The 17,567-nt window shown below is 34.3% G+C and overlaps 1 protein-coding gene across 3 annotated transcripts in view; it reads left to right on the plus strand.

Annotated features, from left to right (window-relative positions):
* The window catches only part of LOC136035700 (GON-4-like protein), a 116,760-nt gene that overhangs the window by 11,171 nt on the left and 88,022 nt on the right, over positions 1 to 17,567 (plus strand). For all 3 annotated transcript variants that reach the window (XM_065717645.1, XM_065717643.1, XM_065717644.1), the window contains 3 exons: positions 4,824 to 5,164; positions 7,006 to 7,132; positions 14,262 to 14,392. In XM_065717645.1, the coding sequence (XP_065573717.1) occupies positions 4,839 to 5,164; positions 7,006 to 7,132; positions 14,262 to 14,392 (584 nt within the window). In that variant the 5' untranslated portion in view covers positions 4,824 to 4,838. The remainder of the gene's footprint in view (positions 1 to 4,823; positions 5,165 to 7,005; positions 7,133 to 14,261; positions 14,393 to 17,567) is intronic.

A 17,567-nucleotide genomic window follows, 5' to 3' on the forward strand; every position in this document is an offset into this window, starting at 1 on the left:
AATTGCATCATATCATGAGCTGATTCAAAATGGTGGCTTATTTCCATTTTTAGTACATTTACTGCTGCAATAGGTAAAGCTGGTCTAACAAGTGGTGCTGCTGCATTAGGTACACATGCTGGAAAGTAAATTGTTGAAAAATTGCTGCTTCTTCAAGCACTAAATGTGAAGGTTTAATATTACCAGGGAATATACCAAAAGGTTGAGGTTTGAAGTTTCCTGTTAGACACGAAATCATCTAATCTGGCTTAGAAGTGGTTGTTGAAGCTCCTATAAAGCATTATAGACTCAAGAAAATACAAATAGAAGTGGTTAAACAGCATGGAAGACCCAAAAAATTAGTTGAAGCTGAGATTTCACAATTCAAAGAATGCTTGCTACCAAAAAACAGGGAATGTCAGAAAGGACAAACAATCACAGGAAACCACTGACAAATATTGTTGTATTGAATAAATTACATCATTCCTTATTTTCGAGGAGTTTTTCCCAAGATAACTTACTAAGTAAAATAATGAAAAAAGAATGTAGTTTAATCAATTGTGACTGCATGGGATTGATGGGATGGATATGACTTGTTATTTCAATGATACCAAGTATATGTTAAATTTTCTATCAATATACTCAAGTCCAAATATTTAATAATATGAATTGGGGTCATTTGTCTTTTGATTGTATAAAAAGAAGATTTAAGGGAATGAATCCATAGATATTTATTTAAGGTTTATTTTCAAATATAAATAGAAGAAGAAATAGAAAAGAGATTATTTGTTTTTCATTGAAGTTTTAAATATTATGGATATGTTAGTGAGGGTTTCTTAATATCCAAATTTATATTTAGTGCTTCAGGCTTATCTCCTTCACTATATCACCCCTTGCCTCTTTAGTCTTGGGACAATACTGATTGACATACTTGAAAGATATCTAAGAATACTTATTCGTTATATTTAGAATTATTTGCCATGTATAATTCCAGTGAATTGAATAATGAAGAAATAGTTAAATGGGAAAATAAATTACAGAAAACATTAGTTTTTTCCTTATATAAAATATTAGAAACAGGTAAAATTAAATGGTTATAAATATTGCACTAACTCTTTTAAGTCCAAAAATAATTTAAGAAATTAATTTTTTTTATAAAACCCCTCTCCTAAGCTGTTAACTTTTTTATTATTATTCTGGTGTTGGTGATCTTGCAACAGCCTGGGCTCTGAGGTAAATTTTGCAGGGCTTTTGTTTTGAGGGAAGCAGTTTGCTTCTTACTTGTTGATCTGGAGCCAGATCTAATTGACATCATCAACTGCTACCTAGGTGAGTTGAACTGTGCTGGATTCCAACCATGGGATCAGACCAGACGCTTTACCAACTACTCCATGCTGGCCTATTCAAATAGCTTTTAAAATCTTTTTGTTGACATGCAGAATCACTAAAAATGTTGCAGGCTTCCAAAGTTAAACCTGAGATGTTCCTTCTCTGATTCAAGTGCTCTTACCATTTGGGCTAGCAGACACTTGTCAAAAGCTAGACAGAAATCATTTTTTTAGATAAAGTATTTCTGATTCAGGAAATTTGTGTAATAAAATCATCAACTTATAAATGGAGAAACTTTTAAGTGAAATGAAAATGGAAATTAAATACAATCAAATTATTAAGAAAGAAGATTTAGACATTGGAATGGAATATACTGGAAAGAAAATCCTTCTCACTTTTCATTTCAAAGGTGAAATAGTTGATCTACTTTCAGCTAAGCGTTTTGATCCTAAAGAAGCTGTTTGTGAGAAGAAATTAAAAAATTAGATAAAGCTATGATTTTAAACGTTATTGAAAGAAAAAATGAAGATAACATAAATTATTTAGGTATCAATCTAACAAATAAATATTATATCAAAGAAGGAGTATTGGAAATTATCAAAAATATTATGTATTATATATTAACAATAATAGCCTATAATCCTAATAATCTGTACTATTGCGTGAAAAATTACATATAAAATCACATCAATTTCTTTTATTAAGCCTTTTCTTTTGTCACAGCTCCTGTTTTGATGATAAAAGTTATGATGGGAAATGCTTGAAAATGTAGATTTTTCATTTGAAAATCGTTTAAATTGGGTTAAAAAGGTTATAAATTGTTTGAGTTTATAAGTGGGACAGAAACTCCATATTCTTTACTACTCTTATTTGTGTAAAGCATGTGAAAGCATGACTTTCCTAAATTTATAGTAAGGTAATGTATTTCAAAGTGCTGGCTTACTCTTCTGAAAAGGAACATATTTTAACAAAGATCAGGCCAAGTTCTACCAACTTTGCCAAAGCTTCTGTCTTCAGCCAAAATAATGAGTAACATGAAGGAAAGACAAGTTTTTGTCATGGTTATTTTACTAGTTGATAAAAAGGACAGCAAATTATTACTTTTGAACTTTTTACTATTTGAACAAGGTCATAAACATAAATTAAAAATATTATTGGTCCATTGACAAATGGGCCTTTGCAGAATGTCAAGTTCTATTTTTGAAGTGTTATAAAAGAGCTGATCAGCTAATATGACCTGACCAGATAAATGTGAAAAAAAGAAGAAAAGAATAAGTAGTTTATCTTACACCAATACAGGGCTTTTCCAGGGAAGAATCTTGTGTACTATTGAGTGGAATGTGTAAATTTGGGATAAAAGCAGCAGGTGTCAAACAAGAGGCTAGAACTAAATGTCAGTAGTTGCAGGGAGTTCCCCGTGCATACTCAGTGTAGCCCTGTGCCCCAAAATCAAAATGAAAATAATGAAATTTCTTTTTGAATAAAGAAATTTCAGAGGGTGAGAATTAATGGATTTCTCCAAAAATCTATTAAACCCTAATAAAAGAGATAAAGGATGATTATATGGGAAGGATCATTCTGTGTTCCTTTTTTAAAAAGTATTATAAGATGATTAACATTCCTAGCACCTAGGAAGGTGCTAGGAATTTTTTTTTAGGATGGGAATGACGGCATGAAAAATAAACTTGACAAACATAGTAGGAATATGTTCTGAGCCAAAAGATAAATAACCCATTAAACAATTGACAATTCTGGTTATTCAGCTTCAGAAACTGGTTTTAAATCCCGAAATGGGAGGTAAACAATTCTTGAACTTTTGGCTCATTCTCTATTATCTTGCTGTCAGTCAAACATGTGAACTCACACAGAAGGAAGAGAAAATAGCCTGATAGCAGAAATGATTACTTGCCATGTTTTAATGATGTCTGTATCACACTAAAAAAATTGTCTATAATATGATGATGAAATAGTCTTGTGTCAAAGAAACATGTAAACTCTTTTATAACATGTTGAGCTTGTGTAGCTGTATTAAATAGTATATGTTGTATTTATTACTATACTAAGCTGTATAAGCTATAAGAGAACTTAAAAGCGTACGAAAGACTAGTTCTTCTCCAACCTTAAGGAGTTCTTCAGTCATCCAAGGATTTAACAGGCAGTTCTAACTGATACTAAATTTAACTGGGATTCCCTAAGGAGCTCAGAAGTCGTCCGAGGATTTAATAGGCACTTCCATTTGATGCTATAGTCGTTTTGGATTTCCCAGGGTGTCCAGGACACATCCAAGGATGTAGCAAAATGTTCCTTTGACGCTTGATTATTCTGGTAGTTATTTTAAGTGCCTTAAAATAAATCAATAAAATAAAAATAAATCATAAATAAAAATAAAATAGAATAATAAAAAAAATCATAAAATAATAAATAAAATTAATAAAATAAATAAATAAAATCATAAAAAATAAAAATAAAATAAATCAATAAAATAAAATAAATCATACAAAGAAGTTATACAAAGATAACTTCTTTGTATGAATCGTAAAAAAATAAATAGAGGATCACAACCAAACAAATTTTTTTTGTTTAAGATTTTCTACGCATTACTTGCCAATTCTGGCCTAAGGGGCCAACACCTGATCATGAAAAACCAAAACCAATGAATCAGATAACACATATATGTGGAATAACAGGCAAATGGTCTGAAATGTAACTCAACAAAAGAAAATTTGGCACCAACATCAATGAAGAAAAAACTATTCAGCAAAAAAACATTAGTTTAATAACATAAGTTGGAATACGTGCAAAAGATAATACTCCACAAGCAAGCATAGCCGAAAGAAAATTCAAAGACAAAAATGACATGTTTGATCAGTTGCAAAAATTAAAGTTAATCATCTGTAATGACAAGCTCACAAGAATAAAGAACTCCCCCCAGGAAAATGGTGACAGAAATCAATAGTTCTCCATTTTGATATCCACCCTCCACCAAAAACTACTACTACTAATAAGTCACCGCAGCACCAAGTCACCTGAGGCCAACACAGCTATGCACGCTCCTCCTCCAACCCAAGGCCTCCCTCTTTACAATCTCCTAGGGAGTTCCCATTTCCTTTAAATCTTTATTTATGACACCCTTCCACAACGATTACAATGTTGCACCTGCTTTCCGCTTAGCGCCAGATAGATGGCCAAAAAGGATAATGTAGGGCAATCTGTCATCCTTCATCTACAGAACTTGGCCTAGCCCTGATTCTTTGATTTTTGTTCCTGTAGATTGAGTACAGTAAACGCTAATTGATTTCATTTTCAAAGGGCATTCTAACATTAACAAATTGTGTTATATATATATATATATATATATATATATATATATATATATATATATATATATATATATATATATATATATATATATATATATATATATATATATATATATATATATATATATATATATATATATATATATATATATATATATATATATATATATATATATATATATATTGTTTTTCCAGGTGATATATTATTAAATGCAGTACACCTTCAACAAAATGCCAAGATCAATCAATCCATGCGATGACTCTGCGCCTGGCTTAGAAGCTTTAAAGGAATCAGTGAATCAATTAAATTCATCAGCCAAAACTCCAAGAAAGAAGAAATTAGATGCACACAAGCTAAGAAGGAGAAAAAAGAGAAAAAATGATGACTTCACCCCATCTTGCCCAACCCCCAATAGTCATATGGATATATTGTCTGACACTGGAAGGACATCTGTTTTGAGTTACAGAGGCCATAAAATTGAAGCACCTCTTTCTGATTCAAAGCTATTGGGAAAAAGAAGTCAATGGGGTAACAGGTAAGTTTAGTGATTGAAGTAGTAATAAATGATAGGTTGTGTCATTTTAACCCTAGTGTTGTGAAATTGCAGTGTTTATTTTAAGGATTATAACCTGGGAAACAATTTTAAGGGAAGGTGGTATCAGCTCTTATGGTTTTAATAATAGTTCAATTGCAACCTTGTTCTTAAAAAAAGGGTAACCTACAATTATAGATATGCCAGCACAGTGGGGAGAATACCTTTTTCAATAAGGTTGATCCTAAGAATTTGTCATCTGAAAAATGTAGTAATAAATACAATTTGTATCTAATCTTGACCCCACTCCCATACCTGGAAGGAGAGGAATGTTCAGACCTTCGGCTTTAGTGTATATATATTTTTGTGAATTAGCATCCTTTATTTCTATTTCTTTAAAAAGAAGGTGGAGAGGCAGGGAGAAAGGTACACTAGACAGAAGAAGAATCAGTACCAATTGCTTGTCAGTCTTCTTAATCTTACATGTTTCAGCATGTTTATGTTATATATGAAGGGAGGCTAGGGGTTTTAACCCCCCCTCCCCGAAACACATCTCCGACTCGTAAAAATGTAACAAATATGAGTATAAGCAGGTTTTTTGCTATTTCAAAAGTTTTTTTGTATCCCCCCTCTCCCCCCAAAAGAGATAATTTGAGGCCTGTAACGCTGTCAAAATTACCCGTGAACAGTGGCATGGTTACTTTAAAAGTGATTTTTCTGAGCCTGATCCATCATTGTCAAATCAATATGAAAGGGAGTTTGATGGTTGCTTAGGCGAATCAATTGATCAGATCAGTTTTGTTGTTACTCTAAGCTACAAAAGAAGACTTCTTGTGATGTTGATGGCCTCTTTGCAAAGCATCTAAGATGTGGGCTCCCTCTCCTGACTCTACATCTGACCTTGCTCTTTCAGATGATATTCTGAGCTCTGAGTTCTTTATTTGACAATAAATTCATAAGCAAAAAAAACTAGCGAATATTGGACGCTAAGTTGTTTGTGATGTGTAGTCTATGTAGATGTGGTGGGAGCACCCAGAACGTCCGTTCAACTGAAGACTTAATAAAGTTCGTAATTTGCACAAAAAGTTAGAAAAGTTAGTTTGAGCACCAGAGAGAGGTGAAAAAAAAGAGCGAAGAAGCACTAAAGGAGTTTGCAGAAAAAGAAAGCAAATGCTCCTGGAACTTTCTTCTAGGAAGTAAACAATAGATGCTCTCTAAGGGTTTTTACAGGAAGGAAAAAAGTTGGGTACAAGAAGCAAGTTACTGACAAGATGTTGGCCGAAGTCAGAAATTGACTTGAAATGGGCATTGAGAAAGAAGACTTGATTGAAATTCAACTTGCAATGTCATGTTGGATAGCTCGGCACTGTGATGCTCACAAGGATCTCATTGATGAATTTACTTCAATCCTATTACATAAACAGAATTTTAAAATTCTTTTTAGTTCAAAATTATCTTTAATTTAGTGTTTATCAAATAAGATAAAGTTATTAGTAAGGTTTATTGCTCTGGTCGAAAAGGGCCTGTTTGTTATCTTCTAATGGGCTTTAAAGGGTACTTCAGTTCAAGGTAACTTCAAATGGGAACAGAAGAATTATATGGAGTTTAAATCTTAATCTCTCTTGTTGTTAATAAGAATTGATTAATTCTTAAAATTCAATGGCCGTGGTACTTAAATGTTGAAGCGGTTGTGTTCGGAGATTTAGCTAGTTATGTGTTTTTTTTTGTGTTATGTGTATATGTTTTTTTTCTAGTTGGTTTGTTTGTTTTCGTTTTTGTTTTTTTTTGTTTTTTTTTGTTTTTTTTGTCGTTATTTTTTTTGTCCTGCTTGTTTATTGTTACAGATTTATGAAGCGGAGGAGAACGTATATGGAGGAAGATTTATCATTAAACAGCGATATTGACAAATTATTGGACGCAGCTGCTGATAAGAAGAATCTTACTGCAACCAATGTCAAGAATATAATTAAAGTAAGTAGATATCTAAACTTGGTCTTTTATAATTGCAATCTAAGAGATAAACTTGTGCATAACTTTATGGAACTAGAAAAAATAAGAAGAACTGATATTTCTACTGGAAGGCTTAATTTTCAAACAAGAGAATTAACTGAAGTATAATTTATTCTTAATTATCAGTCTCTCATCGCGTTTGTTTTATTTCACGTTTTATCATAGTATAAGGATATTAAATAAGTTAATTTTAATTTCATAAGTTTTACATAATATTTTAATTTTTTTACAAAAGAATTAATGCAAGGATTCAGTGTCCCTGCTCATGGACCATTCATAATTCTTGTATAGTATTTGAAGCTGATGACTTACCTATATGTAATATTTTTTCCAAACTGATGCTAGCATCTTGATTCAGGTCATTGATTATCGATTTTGATCTTCTTTTGGTTTGTTGTCTTTAATTTTGGTGCTCCAGAACGCTCTTTTTCCCCAAGTTCAAGATAGGATAGGATAAAGATCCTTCTGAGCCTTTGCTGGCGCATAGGGCGTCGTGTCGACTTTTCAGTTGCTGAGTGTTTTTACAGGGACAAGTAGCAAGCCTGAGGTCCAACCTTGTTGCAGTGGGGATCGAACATGGGTACTCCGTATTGCTAAGCAGAGTATCAATCCACTGGTCTACAACAGGTTTAAGTCCAAGATAATTATTTTTAAAATATCAACATTGGCATCTTCATGTCGTATCCAACGGAGCATTGGCACTGCAGATCTTAGCATGAGTTCTGTGTGCTTTTGCTGTAGATTTCTTTTGAATAAAATGGTGCAATAAGCTTCACCATAAATATACTCAATTTGGCCCAAAAATTGATATTTTAGATCCAATGAAAACATTGTTTTTACTATAGTGAACAAACATTTACTGAAATCCAAGGTTACATACAGTTCTCCCTTGCAGATGTAGCAGTTTTGATATTCCATGCTAATGCCATCTTTTAAGAAAGAGAAAGAAGTCCTTTTACCTTTATATTAGTTACTTACTTAAAACATGACACAGGGTATTCAGCCCAACTCGGCACCAGTAAGCTGTTGGACCAGTTTCTGCCCAACTGATCTCTCCTCGATCTGCGCTGAAGCTATCTGAAGTTGAAGCTACGACTTGTTCCACATGTTGCCATGTTTCCGGAACCTGCCTTGGGGTTTGACCTCCTTCTTCACAACGTTCTGGCATGACTTGATATGGCCTCTCGGTAAATAAAAGTTCCAATAAGGATAAATCTTTTTATTAGACAGTGGTATTTCAAAAAAAATACTGAACATTTCGGTCACATGTACAGTGACCATCATCAGCAGAAGTACTCGATAAAACAATTAAGACCAATGATTACAAAAAAGCATAATTTCATATTGTTTAATGCCCTTTTTTCAATGCAATACTGTTAGCAAAATCTCCTTGACCTTTCAGGCTCTGGTTCGTTAGCTTTATTTGAACTGACTATTGGACAAAGGTTAAAGGCCTTGGGTGGAATGAACCTTATCTGACTTCAATAAATTATCGTAAATAGAATTCAAGCCAGAATCACCAGTGCCTCTATTTGAAGCCATGTTCTTGTACAGAATTTTCTCCATTTCAACCGTTTCACGGAAATTTTGCTTTTAACCCTGGTCGCTAGAAATCAGAGACATTATCAAACCTGGCGTGTAAGGGTCTGCTCTTGGCTGCGCATTAGGCTACATTGCCAAGCCATTTCAGACGTCTTTTTTTTATTATGCTTGACATTATAAGTTTTTGTCCACACGTCTTTATGAGCTGTTGGCTGCAGATCCGCTACGACCGTCTGGTGTTGTAAATAGCTCTAAAGCATTTCCGGTCTAGGATGTCTAGTTGTCGTTCTTAATCTTCCTTTAATGCCCTTCTCTTGCAGTTGTGTAGAAGTATAGAGCGTTTGCATGCTGAATATATGTTGAGTTTTTGTATTCTGCTCAATTTCTCATCTCGACCAATTTCTCGTCAGTGTTTGCGCAGTTGCCCGAAAGCACACCAGGTTTTGCTAATACAAACTTGAACCTCATTTGCTGCACCATCCTTAGCATCCATAAGTGCTCTCAAATATTTGAACTCTTCGACTGTCAATAAGATTTCTATTAAGATGTATAAAAGATTTGGTGCCATTCTTAGTTGAGAAGTATTTAGTTTTTGCAATGCTGATTTAGAGACATGCCATATCTGCTGTAGCCGCCGCTCTTTTTGTCAGTGCTGAAAGTGGTGAAAGTTTTTTTTTTGTAGCCCAAAGGGTGATTTTACCAACTTTCTTTCTTTTGTACACAATGAGTGCAAAGGAGGTTCAGAAAAGAAGGCACTAATGTGGGGACACAAAAAGTGCTACTCTATTGATCTTGTTGAATGTCTTTGAAAAGCTGCTATAGCCCATGGTGTGCCCTTTTAAACTTCGCACTTATATGTACAGGAGCAGAAGTCTCTTGCTAAACCTGCATTTGATAAAGTGACTATGAAGATTCCTAGGAAACTTGTCTTTGAGCATAGTGAAGCAAAAACTTCTTTCAGATTGTTTACAGCATGTAACTAAGATCCACCGTAGCCATATGTAACTAAGATCCGCCACAGCCGTACCAAAATCAGCTTATAAAATTCACATACAATTTTATAATTGCAAACAAAACAGAAATCCCTTGAATGAAATCTTGGCTAGAACACAAAAAGGCGGAAAGGACTGGTATTAGGGGTCTATGAAGAGATACCCCGAGCTCAGCTTGAGAAAATCAGAAGCTTGTAGTTTGACGCTAGCCACCAACTTCAAAAGAATATAAATATCTTTTATGATAATCTTGAAATATTCTTTTTGAAGCATAATTTTGGCCCACAAAATATGTATAATGTTGCTAAGGCCAGTATAACAACCATCCGTGATTTGCCTAACTTAATTGCAAATAATGACGTAAAAAAAACTGGGTAACATTACTTAAGGAGAGTGTGGAATGCTCATCACTCTGGTAGGGTGTTTGAGTGCTTTGTTATCATTCTTTAATTTTCCTTAAAGGAAAACAAGGACCATATGTTGGAATTTTCGCCTCTAAGTGGCTGGATATGTGCTGAAATGTTACAGTTCAAACTTCATGCCATATTTTGTTAAAGTACGCTAAGTGTAGCATGAAGAACAAATATCTGCTGATTTTAGACCACTATGAAAGTCGAATCTCCCTTGAGATTCATAACCAAAAAAAAAAAAAAAAAAAAAAAGATAAACACGCATCTGTGATCTGCCTTCTGGCAAGAAAATACAAAATTCCATGTTTTTGTAGATAGGAGGCTGAAACTTCTATTTTTGTAGATAGGAGCCTGAAACTTCTACAATAGGGTTCCCTGATACGCTGAATCTGAAGGTGTGATTTTCGTTAAGATTCTATGACTTTTAGGGGTTGTTTCCCCCTATTTTCTAAAATAAGGCAAATTTTCTCAGGCTCGTAACTTTTGATGGGTAAGACTAAACTTGATGAAACTTATATATTTAAAATCAGCATTAAAATGCGATTCTTTTGATGTAACTCTTGGTGTCAAAATTCCATTTTTTAGAGTTTTGGTTACTATTGAGCCGGGTCGCTCCTTACTACTGTTCGTTACCACGAACTGTTTGATTCTTAACCTTGTAAGTGAGAATACTGCTTATATTCTATATACTGCTTACTTTACTGCTAATTTACTGCTTACTTTCCCACCATTTGCCGCCGTAAACTTCAACTACTGGCTATTTCAGTATATAGTTTACTGAAGGGTTTTTATAATGATGCTATGAACTAATGAACGATGCACTCCTCTGAAAGCACCCATGACACTATGTAGTAGGATTTGTTAGTTTAGGATTTCGAAGTGGTAGGTAGGTAGTTAGTTAGGTTTTATTTTAATCCCAATATATAAATAAATAAAAATGACACTACTAATAAATTATTGCAGCAAAAAGAAAGTCCTAAGGACTTGTGCTGCAAATTCCCGTTATGATTTATCTATATATATAAAAACTAGCTGTTGGGGTGGCGCTTCGCGCCACCCCAACACCTAGTTAGTGGGGGCGCTTCGCAAAACCCCCCCCCCCAACCCCCCCGCGCGCGTAAGTCGTTATGCGCCATATTAGTTACGCGCCATTGTAGTTGTGTCCCTGTGATCTATACCTCATTATTCTAATGATTGCCCTTGAGCTTTGTTGATGGTGATTGCTAATCAAACATTCCCTGTGTCCTTATCGTCATTTATATATCCCCCTGTGCCCCCGGCGTCCCCGTTGTAGTTGTGTCCCTGTGTCCCAGTCGGCATTTATAGTCGACAAACATGACGTCAGTCGACACACACGTCCCAGTTGTCATTTGTGTCCCTGTGTCCCAGTCTGTAATTTCTCTTTGAGTGTCCCGGTCGTCATTTATATTCCCTGTGTCCCGGTCTGTATTTACATTCGTTTTTGAATTGGTATATGATGAAATAAATTTTTTGTTTTTTTCCTTTTTTTCTTTCTAGTTTTTTTTTTTGGTTTTTACCTATTTTAACCCCTATTTCAACCCCTTTTAGGGGTTGTTTCCCCCTATTTTCTAAAATAAGGCAAATTTTCTCAGGCTCGTAACTTTTGACGGGTAAGACTAAACTTAATGAAACTTATATATTTAAAATCAGCATTAAAATGCGATTCTTTTGATGTAGCTCTTGGTGTCAAAATTCCATTTTTTAGATAAACACGCATCTGTGATCTGCCTTCTGGCAAAAAATACAAAATTCCATGTTTTTGTAGATAGGAGCCTGAAACTTCTACAATAGGGTTCCCTGATACGCTGAGTCTGAATGTGTGATTTTCGTTAAGATTCTATGACTTTTAGGGGGTTGTTTCCCCCTATTTTCTAAAATAAGGCAAATTTTCTCAGCCTCGTAACTTTTGATGGATAAGACTAAACTTGATGAAACTTATATATCTAAAATCAGCATTAAAATGCGATTCTTTTGATGTAACTCTTGGTGTCAAAATTCCATTTTTTAGAGTTTTGGTTACTATTGAGCCGGGTCGCTCCTTACTACAGTTCGTTACCACGAACTATTTGAAAACTTCAGCCAAGACTGTGTGATAAAAGCTAATATTTTACAAGCTAAAAAGGTTCATTCATTGAACTAACTGTATTTATTAAAAATTGGAATAATTTCTTATTGCTGATATATATATATAATATAATATATAATTTCTATGCTATTTCTATGCTGATATAATATAAATAATTTCTATGATCTGACTGTTTTTCTTTTTTCATGACTTAAAAGTTGTGAATTTCTTGTATCATAATTATGGTGCTCCTGATTCATGGAGATATAATCATGAAAGTACTCAGGGCAAGAGACTTTAAGTATGTGCAATATTTTGAGGATATTTGCCACAGCAGACGATTTCCTGTTCAACAGAAATGCAGTACATGAAGATATGTTTGGTCATCTTTGATCGTCTGGATTGAGATGAAGGTGATAGTCCACTACCACTAGAAGACCGCAGCACAACTAAGGATGATCTTGCCAGCTTTCTAGGAATACATTGTTCAGACATGGTTTTGCCACAGCTCCTTGGCATACTTCAAAAGGCTTGTGCTCAACAGCCTATTGAGAATGCCAGGGCTCATATAAAGGAGAAACGCGGGATATTGAATGGAACATAAGAGAAAGCTCAACTTGAAGCAGAGCTTGAGATAAAGAGAACTCACAAACAGGTAAAGAATGGTTCAATAATATAAAATGTGTATGAAACGACTCCCATTAAAAATATTCCCAACTACAGTTACTAAATCGAAAGCTCTCTTTGATAAGGATTCTTCTTCATCTGATGAAGAACTGAAGCAAGATAATGATTCGGACCTTTTAGTAAATGACATTACAGAATCGTCAATGAAAGTCAAAGAGAATTACTGCATTTTAGCAAAGGTTTCATCATTAAAAGCAAAATCAACAAAGTATACTCAGCAAAGTGAATGTGAAGACAGTTTCAGTGATGATGATGAAGACCTAAAAGTTTATCTCATGAAAAACAATTCTGACTTATAAACTGAGTGAAGTCTGCACCATTCATCAAAAGAAAAGGTGTTGAGCTAGTTCTGCTTGACCTAATTATCAGTAGTGGAACCAACCGCCTAGCAGAACAGCTTTTGTTCCCTGATCTGAGTACCTACAACTTTGGGCTGTTCAATTTTTTTTACTTTTTTTCAGTAAAAAAAAAAAAAAAATAGACGTATCATACTCATCCAGTATGTGCCATACTGCTTTCCACGTAGGTTGTATGGAACACTGACTGCGTTCTATTAAGCCTTTAAGCATTGTATTAAGCCTTGCACTGAAAAATCGTGAAAAGATAAATCTGAAAAGATCAGGAAGGCTCTACAGGAAACCCAGTTTATGCTACCAAAACTTTGGTACCACAAATAAACATTTCATGAAAAGAATACCCAGTAAAGAAAATGTCATACTGTCCAACTCTCTCCCTTACCTTAATATATTATGAAACATAACAAAATGTAGAAAATCATGAAAATCTTCAATTTTTCTACATAAATATGACAAGTGTGACAACCTCATTGCAATACTGATGTTTTTAAAATGACGTCACTCACATACATATTTTTTTTTTCAATACTGAGGTTCTCAACAAATTTTCTCCAACTTCTGACCTATCTGATTAGTTTTTTTTAGGCCAGAACATCTCAGGATACCAGTTTTTCCAAAAAAATGGAGCCGTATGCGAGAAAAAATCAGTAAATACATAAATACATACACAATTATTACTCACTAATAAAAATAGAAAATAGTAATATATGTATATAGATATATTATATATATATATATATATATATATATATATATATATATATATATATATATATATATATATATATATATATATATATATATATAGCGTGTCTGTATGTATATATGCGAACCCGCTTCATGAGATCAGGTGGCCCTCTTCGACTTTTGCTCAGATGGCCTCTCGAACTCCAATTTCTCGAAGTTTTTCTGAAGTTTGCTGCAATTTCTTGATTTCCGTTTTATAGTGTGTCTTTATTTATTTCTATTTTTTAAGGTTCATGATCGAGAATTTGATAACAGTTTCTTATTTTGTAGAATGTCATAATGGATAGGTCGGTGCAGAAGCTTTTGCATCGTCGTCTTAGAGAGGAAGGACAAGCCGTCAATGAGCATGATAGTGATTCTGATATCGACTTTGAGCCCAAGCTTACCAGATCAAGAAAAAGGTAAACATTTGTTTACAGAAGCTAATTAATAGTATTTATCAATATTAACTAAGAATTCATACCCATATTTTTAGATTAACAAGCATAAAAATGCCGAACAATTAGTACACAAAGAAAGAAAACTAAGTGCGAAAAGACAGGTTTTTCGCGAATATGAGACTTAATACTCTTACTATAATACACATTATGCATGTAAACATTATATATTTTTATATATATTATATATATATATATATATATATATATATATATATATATATATATATATATATATATATATATATATATTTACAGTACGAAAAATTTAGTTCAATCCCACTTTTAGAGGCTATAATGAGGGACACGTTGAGATGGCTAGGGCACCTTTTGCGGATGAAGGATGATAGATTGTCAAAGATCGTCCTTGTCGGCCAACTGTCTAGGGCCAAACGGAAAGCAGGTCGTCCTCGAACAGTGTGGGAGGATGTCGTAAGGAAAAAGTTAAGGGGAAAAGGGAACTTCTTGGGAGGTTGTTAAGAGGGAGGTTTTGAATAGGTTAATTTGGAATTGTGCTTGCATGGGTGTGGTGGTATCAAGTAGCTTGGTGATGCGTTGAGTTGTTAGGGGTAGTAGTAGTTATTCTACTTTCTTTTAGTTACTCTACTTCAAGGTTGTCATACTCTACTTGAAAGCGGGTTTATCCTAAGTGATTGCACTTTTTATGGATTTCAGACAATTTTGTTTGTTTGGACAACTTTATTGCTGTTTAAATATAATGTGGGAATAGGGGAATGCCGTAATACGGCCGATATACGTGATGCAGTAATACGGCAATAGGGCCTTGGTTTAATATCGTGACATTATGAAAAGGTCATTACGTTACAATGATAGGATATTATTCGATACCTTAATATTTTTCGTCCTGAAGTTCACTCGAGACTATAAGAGCCCCAAAGCAAGATTCGATCCATAATTACCTTTTTTAATAAGTTTTTGCTTGTATATATATTCTCGTTGTCGTTGTATAATTTTTAGAGTTAAAATAAATAGTGTGATTTAACTTTCAATCTAAAGAAGATTGATTTTAACTGTGAGATGTCTCACAAGAGCAGCTGAGAGCAGCTGACGCAGAGGCAGCTGAGAGCTCGGTAGCTGAATTGCTCATTTTTAGACTAAAAAGTTAAGGGTATCAGTTATAGTGCCCCTGTAGAACCTGTAGAACCTGTAGAACCCTGTAGTATATGCCCCTGTAGAACCGACTGACGAAGATACTAGTGATTCAGATGAGCTTTACTTACAGCTCCAGGAGCAAATAGACAGGGTCCCAGGTAGAAACAAGGTGTTCTTACTAGGAGATTTTAATTCCCAGGTCGGTAGAAATAGAGATAGATGGCGTCCTAGTCTAGGTAAATTTGGTGTAGGAAAAGAAAACAGTAATGGCTACAGACTTTTGTAATTTTGTAGGTATAACAATCTAGTTATAAACAATACGGTATTTAGTCATAAAATGGCCCATAAGTAGCCCATCACGGAGTACTGTTATTTATGTTAAAAGTAAAGATCACCATCTAGTAGTGTCTAGGGTTAATTTATAGCTGAAGTTTTGGAAGGATAACTACCTCCCGGGAAGTTATAGTGTTGGTAGACTCCAAGATGAGAGTTTGAGAAGAACTTTCTAGGAACAGTTGAGTGCTAAGCTTGGGAGTTTATATTTTGACAATATGGAAGATGGTAAAGAGTTATGTTTAATAGAGAGAAGAAGGGGCTTGTACAAGAATTACCTGGGTGATAGATCACATGAAAATAAAAGGAATGTAAAGAAAGGGGAGGAAGCATTAAAATATGAACTAAGGAGATGTGAAGTGAAGGCCATGGATAAAATTGCAAAGGATCTAGAAGATGGCAGCTAGACGGCATATTTTACTGGCATGTTAATAAATTGAGAGGTAGTAGTCCTTCCGGACTTGTCCCAGTTAAAGATAGGAACGGGGTCACAATTAATGATAAGGAAGGAGATAAAGAGAGATGGGCAGAACATTTTGAGAATGTGCTAAATCTAGATATTTTACTGGCATGTTAATAAATTGAGAGGTAGTAGTCAATCCGGACTTGTCCCAGTTAAAGATAGGAACGGGTTCACAATTAATGATAAGGAAAGAGTTAAAGAGAGCTGGGCAGAACATTTTGAGAATGTGCTAAATCTAGATACAGTTGCAGGAAAAGATATAGAGGAAAATGGAAAAATTTGTAATACCTAGGGTGCGAAGGAAGGTTTGTTTTGTGAGGAAGAATTAGCCATAGTACTAAAGAATTGAAAAATAATAAATCTCCAGATGCTTATTGTGTGGTATTGTAAATGAGTTTTTTTTTTTTAAATATGGTGGCTCCGAAGTTAGAAATAAGTTACTGAAGATTATGAGTATGATTTTTGAAAAAAGGGAAGTACCTAACGATTTTAGGAAAACCTTTGTTGTACCACTGTATAAGAAAGGTGATAAGAGTGAGTGTGGTAATTATCGAGGTATTAGTCTGGTCTTGTAGGTGGCAAATTACTTAGTAATATGATATTTGTCAGGGTGAGAGATGCTGGACAAAGTTTTAAGAGAAGATCAGTGCGGTTCAGTGACACATCCTCTACCTTTGAAGATCAAAGGTAGAGGATGTGTCGAACAAGTTTTCTCTCTTAGGTTAATGCTAGGTTAATGTGATAAGTGATTAGTGCTATGTACAAGAATAACACTGCTGCGGTTAAGGTAAGAAATGAGGTTAGCAGCTGGTTTTGTATTGAATTATGAGTTAAGCAGGGTTGTGTTCTATTCCCCTTTATATGGATCACGTTGATGGACTTAGTCTAAGGAGCACAGGAAAGACAATCGGAGACCACGGAATTAAATGGAGAGGAAACACTCTCCTCGACTTAGATTTGCTGATGATTTCAGTATCTTCGACGAAAGTGTGAGCAAAATGAATAAACTGTAAGAGGTTTTGCGAGTTCAGGGTGCTAGAATAGGTTTGAAAATTAATTTTATGAAGACTAAATCACTATAGCTAGGAATAACTGAAGATGAAAAGGTGACGATGGGCAACGAAAAGATTCATCAGGTGGACAGCTTCACTTACCTTGCTAGTATTCTTAGTAAAGACGATGGAAGCAGTGAAGATGTTAAAAGTAGAATAGCCAAGGCTCAGGATGTTT

This window comes from Artemia franciscana, chromosome 14 (genome assembly GCF_032884065.1).
Source record: "Artemia franciscana chromosome 14, ASM3288406v1, whole genome shotgun sequence".
NCBI lineage: Eukaryota > Metazoa > Arthropoda > Branchiopoda > Anostraca > Artemiidae > Artemia > Artemia franciscana.